At 33.6% G+C, this 7,122-nt stretch overlaps 1 protein-coding gene across 1 annotated transcript; it reads right to left on the bottom strand.

The window, feature by feature from the left end:
- Positions 2,426 to 3,288, bottom strand: LOC109363537 (MLP-like protein 34). Its single transcript, XM_019609801.1, has 3 exons — positions 3,012 to 3,288; positions 2,850 to 2,895; positions 2,426 to 2,594 (listed from the first exon to the last, which is right to left on the bottom strand). The coding sequence occupies exons 1-3, from the start codon at positions 3,241 to 3,243 to the stop codon at positions 2,429 to 2,431; spliced, it is 444 nt and encodes a 147-aa protein (XP_019465346.1). The 5' UTR covers positions 3,244 to 3,288; the 3' UTR covers positions 2,426 to 2,428.

Raw genomic sequence — 7,122 nt, 5'->3', positions numbered from 1 at the left:
ATGTGATATGATTGTAATGTAGAATGTTGATTATAGTATTTGATATATTGGTAATGTTGAAATAAATGGTAAGTTATATATTACTTCATGATGTTTATGATAAATGATGAATTATATGTCAAATATATTTTATGTCTGAGTGTGATATTCTGAGTAAGTCCACGCCGTCAATGAATTTATGTTCATTAGATGTCTTACTCTCTCTGCTGTATTATTCTTGTTTTGTTTATATTTGCTAGCATATGGCCAACAACAACACTCACATTCACGGTTATCACTTCACGATGTCACCGATGGGACAATGGGATAGTGATGGACACATATATACATACACAGGCCCCTGCGGTCTGTCGTTGCACATGGTGTGCAACGGGTCATCGATGATGGTCCCTCAACCCGACACCTACATTGACACTTCTTTCACCTTGCTGCCAAGGGGGCTAAGGTCTCCAGAGAATGGACTTCGATACCCGCCAGTTAGGAGTGATGTCACTGTTCCCTTCCACGGTCGGAGGACGTGGTCAGATTGTTTGGGTGCTCCGTCATCCAGTAGAGCCACGAGGAGCCGGGTTCTTGGAGGAGTTCCCTGCAAGAAGCCCAAGGTTTTGAGAATGTCATCCCCTCCGAATTATGCCGCGGGGTTATGACATAACGAAGTGGAAGAAGAGGAAGAGGAGGACGAGGTCATTGATCTCGTAAATATAGAGAGTTCGGTGGAGGTGATCGACCTCGTGTCTGACTCGAAAGAGGATGAGGACCCTAGTGAGGGGTCCAGCATTCCTGGAATCTTTTGATCAGCTTGCGGCCAGTCGATGCCCCTTTTGTTTTTGGTGGGGGGCTGTGTTTCTTTTTTATTTTTGTATATGTTAGTAACGATGTAGTTTCCGCCTTGTTGACTTAGTTTGTATGAACTAATTCTGACTTAACCGATTATATGCATTATGTTATTCAGGAAATTGTGAATCAAGTTAAGTTATTATTCGATAACGATAAGTTGATTTTCCGTATTCGAGTTACTTAAAGTGATGTCCCGGAAAATGAAGGTTTTGCAAAGGAAACAATTTTATATCACCAATTCAAAAAATATTTACCCATTTTTCCGCAATATTTTTTAGAAGTATTTTTCGGGGCGTTACATTTTCACTTTAACTTTCTCTTGACAATTTTGTCCCACCATCATAATTTTTATTCGTTAGTATAAATTAAAACCTTTAGATTTACATAGTGTCTCCTTTTCCATATTCTTAATTTCTATGATTATCTTATCTCATATATCGTTAGAACTTCCTCGGCCTCCAAAATCATTCCTTCCAAACCTTTGTTGGGAGCTCCTCCATTCTTCACCTTAAATTTAGACCACTTGATTCTTGGGATTATATCTTGGTCTTTTCTCTCCACTTTATTTTTAATCTTACATCCATAACCAAAATTGTATGTTGAGTCATCAAATTATATGCAGATATGACTCTGCAATTCAATCAAATGTTTTTATATGATATCCTTTAATCTTTGCTTTCTCTATGCCTTTGCCCCTATGAAAACCTTCAATTTCTCTAGAGTTCCTCCCTACCTTTACATTGATATCTCCTCCTCAGAAAACCTTTTTCTCCTAAAAGTATTCCCTAGACACACCTTCTAAATCCTTCTAAAACTTTATGCTTTGATGTTCTTCTAGCCCTATCAGAGTGTATAAGAACTAATGACATTAAATGTGTCTTTATTTTAAAAAAACTTTAGGGAAATGATCCTATCTCCTATTCTTTTTACATGCACCACATCTTTCTAACATTTCTTATCTTCAATTATTCATACCCCATTTCTGGATCTTGTATTATCAGTGTGCCACACGTTAAAATTTAATGCATCTAATTCCCTTGCCTTATGACCAAACTCATTTAGTTTCTTTTAGGCATCCCCTATTAATATCGTGTTTATTATTTTCATTCGTTTACTTGTAAGACTTGCTATATTCTATGAGAATTTTTCGAAGTTAGTATTGATTGTAATCTATTCGACTCATAAGGAGCAAACTGGTTTTCTTTTATAACAGTGACAGGCGTGCAATGAAATTATATCTCAAGAGATTATTTTGATCAACATGGTTAGAGTCTGTAAAATATATTTTTGACAAATATATTTATATAATAATCACCCCATCAAATAATTGCAGTCCGTGCATTTCACGGTTAGTACATTCTATATATTCTTGTTTAATTAGCGAATTGATCCCAAAATCCTTAAACTAAAAATAATACATATATACTATATTAAGAACGAACATTCATTTATTCATTACACTGAATACTAAGGACATATGAATATAACAAACAAACATCACTATTATTCAAATCAAAGTGATAATTGAGATAAGAACAACCCTAAACCAAATCCATTCATCTTTATTTATTACTCTCATTGTTTTTTGGCACTATGACTTGAGAAGATGAGCATCAATATCTTCAGTAATCTTGTATAAATAGCGCAAGAGGCCATATGGAGGTGCAATTTCCCTATTGAGCTTTTCATAGTCAATAATCCATTTAATAATAGCATCATCATTATCATTGCCAATGAAACACGATATATAAATTAAACTTCGTTATAATTATTGTTTTTGTTTCATTATCATTAACACAAAACAATATATAAGACATGATTTAGTATAGCAAATTTCTGTTCTTTAGCATTATTCAGTTCCTCATTCGGCAACACATGTATTCTGGAATTAACTTATTTGTGGAAGTATATCATACACTTCCAAAAATAATTTTTGTGGTATTCTGGTAGTGAAGAAAACAAAGATGATGGATAATGAAAAAAGAAGAGAGGAGGATATAAGAATAAGTTACCCAATACCACTATATGAAAAAGTTAGCCAATGGACAACTTTGTCCCCTAATGGTAGATGATAAAAGAACATGACTTTTATATCATCTTAAGAGAATGCATGTTTTCCTCTAAATACCAAAGGTAATTGTATTGTATTATGTGTATTTTTTAGGATATCAAACATATATGCACTATAATGTTGTACATAGGTAATATAGAAATTGAATTACCTACTACATAAGTCCAGTCTCTAACTGAACCAATAGTTTGCCAGTCACCTTCATGCACCTTTCCATGATGCACATGATCAGTGATGTTTTGAACATGGTGAATTTGCTTTGCAATTATGTGGAAGAACTTTGCAGCATGTGAGAGAATCTCAAATTCAGTAGTAATTTTACCTGTGAGAGACATGTCTCAATAACCAAATAGAAAATATGAACTACCTAGCAAATGTAACAAAGGAGGAAGGAAATTCTGAAATCTATGAGTGCAAAGGATTCTTTGGCCTTTAAATAGAAAATGTATTACTCAATTAATGTGTGTGAGCAATCTCCTCTCTTCTTAAATTAAAATCATCTTATGTTTTTAAGAAATGCATCTTCCATTTTATTACAAAATCTTATATTGATTGTATTCACCGGTGAAAATGATCTTTAAATATGAAAGTGGTAATAGCGTAAAAATTAGAATAATTAAGATAATACGAATAAGCAAAGTAAAATGTATTTTTAATTTTCTGTTTTATTAAAATTCACACAATTCAAAAATAAATCATTGTATGGGTATTTAATCCTTAATTATTAATGACATCAATAATAAAATATTGAGGTTGATATCTAAAACTAATCATTTCCATCTTATTATCTTATTAAGTGAAATTCATATGATAGAATTCTGTGATTACTTTTAAAATATAACAAATGCTATTTTAATATAATGAATATAATGACAAAAATAAAATGTGAATTATACAAAGATAATTTAAATTATTATAACTAAAATAATAAAATTAATTTTGTACATATAAGAAGCTGAAAATTCAGCACATGTTTTAGGAAGCGAAAATTTCAGCACATGTTTTAAGAAGCAAAAACAGTGGGACATATTAATTAGTTTAATTTAATATAATTTCAGATGTCCTCATCTTTTAATTTTACAATAGTCAACACATGTTTTAAGAAGTGGGAGCAATATTTTATCACATATAAGAATGTGTGGAATGTTCTCGAATTGGCTTCTTTCTTATTACAAAGTCAGTTACAAAGTTTTGCTAGGACTATATATATAGCTATACCGTAGAGAGATTGATGAGCCAACATAGAGTTTTGGTGATGGATGTAACAATTAAGACCTATGAAGCACAGATACTAATACGTGTGTCGGATACGATTCTGAAATTTACTGATACGTGTGTCGGATACGATACGTGTCCGATACATCGACACACATTTTTTCTAAAATACAGGATACGATACGTTCAGAGATACGCGTATAAAATAATAAAGACACATAAAATATGATAAAATTATAAGTGTAAATCAAAATATCCAAAGTAAAAAATATAATGAAAATTTAAAATCGTTGTCGTCCATAACAAATCTATTTTATCCTATTTTAATGAAAACGAATCTATCCTAAAATCATTACCCTCCATAACAAATATATCTTATCATATTTTAATGAAAATGGATCTATCTTATCCTGTTTTATTTGAAACGAATTTATCTTATCCTTTTTTATTGGAAAAGAATCTATCTTATCCTGTTTTATTGAAAACGAATCTATATATCCTATATTTTATTGAAAACGAAACGGATACGTGTCTTAATATTTATATATTTTATTTTTTTAATTTTTGGATACTCTATGGACACGTATCCTTCGCGAATCTGAGCGTATCCGTGTCGGATACATGTCGGACACCGACACGTGAGGGTGTTTGACGAATCCATGCTTCATAGATTAAGACTATAGTAGAGAGAAAAGAATGATACAATCCCAAGAATCAAATGTTGAAAATTGAAGGGCGAGGAACAAAGGAGAGATTCCAAAAAAAGGCTTTGGAAGAATAGTTTTAGAAGGCATAAGGTACTAGATAGTGCTAACAATATGTGGGATAAGATGACCATAGGAATTAGGAAGATTTAGATAAGAAAACTAGCACTACAGGGAAAGATCTTACTAGCCACGGTTAATGGGCCAGACTAAATTATTGGTGAAACCCATCCACTTGCTACTCTAACATACACGGTCCAATAGAGCTCTCTCTCCTTCTCCATTCCTTTTTTTACTTTTCTTTCTAGGAAAAAACTACTCAAATAGCCATTTTGCATATTTTGGGTATAAACCCTTCAATAACTCCATTTACTTCAATAACTTCAAGTACTTATAGCCTTCAATTGCCTCTTCTATTGGATCTTCACCATTCCTAGGGTTTCGTCATTCAAATCAAAGCATGAAGCTCGTAACCATGGTGGTGAGATTCCTCATGAAATCTTCATCGTCGTACCACTTGATAGTTGGATTTTGCTCTTAGTTACTCTAATCTTTCACCTCGCGTCACATTATGCTGTCGTTTTGTCACCTGCCGCGTCGTTTTTAACTTGGTGCTTTTGTTCTTTGTGTTGTTCTTGTTTCAGCTTTATTCTTCAATGTGTAGCATGTCGTGGTGGGTGACGAAAAATGAGAATGAGATGCGGAGTATTCCCATGGTGAATGGGGTAGTGGCGTTGCTTTTGGTGGTTGTGGCATTGGAGGTGAGGGTAGTATATTTCATTCGTTCAGGTGCCGCCGCTGTTGAATCATATTTAAGAATGAGGCTGAATGGTTAAGATCACCATCATCAAATTGGAACCACATCATTTTCTACCACCGATGCCTCAACGGTATGTATCTATCTGTAAATGCATTCCACAATTTAAAACCATTTTAATTAAGTGATGTTCAAAGTATATGATGATATATATAAATTGTGGAGTGTTATGTTTGTTTTTAGCATTTATATACATTGATTTTGTGCATTAAAGGTATTATACTTTGGAAATCATGTATTGTATGAGCATATAACATATAAGCAATTTATCATTTAATCATGTATTAAAAATACATTGGTTAATCGATTAACCCCATGGCTTAATCGGTTAACGTGTACGTTTTTCTGTTGTTTCAACAACATAACTGAAAAACCGTTTTTAAGAGGCAAAAACTTTTTCGTATAAATACTAACTAATTGCAGAAACGACTATGATGAGAAAGAGAGAAAAACACAGAGAAAAGAGATAGATCAACATTGTTAGAATCTATTAGAGAATGTTGAATTAGGAGGCGGATAGATCAACATTGTTAGAGATAGACCAACATTGTATAAATACCTTGGATGGTGCCGAATCGCGTAAGAAATGTTTTCTTGGGAGGCGGTTTTAGGAAAGGTCAAACCAAGGGTGACAAAGTTCTTTAGGTTCCAATAAGGGAGCGTTCAAGTTTTGTATTTGGAAGCGTGTATGTAACGTACATTGTGTTCTATAGTGAAGAAGGAAAATCTCCCAAATCAGAGGGGAGGACTAAATGTAGTTTTGTAGTGGACAACAAAACAAACTAGGATAAAATCCCTACTCAATCTTTTCTATCCCTTTCTTTTTTATATTTCAAGATGTTTTAATGCGAGTTTGGAGCTAATATTTTGCATACTTGTTCCTTGCTATGTTCTTGTTAATCTTGCGTATACGTATCTTTTGTATATTTATTTGTGTGTTTGTTAATAACTGTGCAAGTTTCTGTTCTGATCATTCTGTTTTTGTTACTGGTTAATCGATTATGAACAGTGTTTAATCGATTAACTGGGCATTTTTCAGCAAGTGTGTAAAAACCCAAAAAGTAGAACTTGAGCTCCGCCACACCTATTCAACCCCCCTTCTAGGTGTATTCCGCCACTGATACCTAACAAGTGGTATCAGAGCTAGTACGACGTGCTAGCTCAACCATATCTATGTGATCCGAAAGGGACTACATATGGGCTTTAATAACCCATTTGGCGGTGATGGCGCATCCATTAGCTGCTCTCTCGTATTCAGTGGTGAAGGTTATGCCTATTGGAAGGTTCGCATGAGAATCTATATTGAGGCAATAGACACGGACATTTGGGATTTCGTTGTCAATGATTCATACATTCCACTTCATATGGTGGATGACGAGTTTAAAGAAAAGCCTAAAGGCTTATGAACAGGTATTGAGAAAAGAAAGGTCCAACATGACCTTAAGTCCAAGAACATTATTACTTCGGCCTTATCTTAT

The sequence above is a fragment of the Lupinus angustifolius genome, chromosome LG13 (genome assembly GCF_001865875.1).
Source record: "Lupinus angustifolius cultivar Tanjil chromosome LG13, LupAngTanjil_v1.0, whole genome shotgun sequence".
NCBI lineage: Eukaryota > Viridiplantae > Streptophyta > Magnoliopsida > Fabales > Fabaceae > Lupinus > Lupinus angustifolius.
The sequence above is the reverse complement of the archived record's forward strand: the minus strand, read 5'-3'. Positions and strand labels throughout refer to the sequence as shown.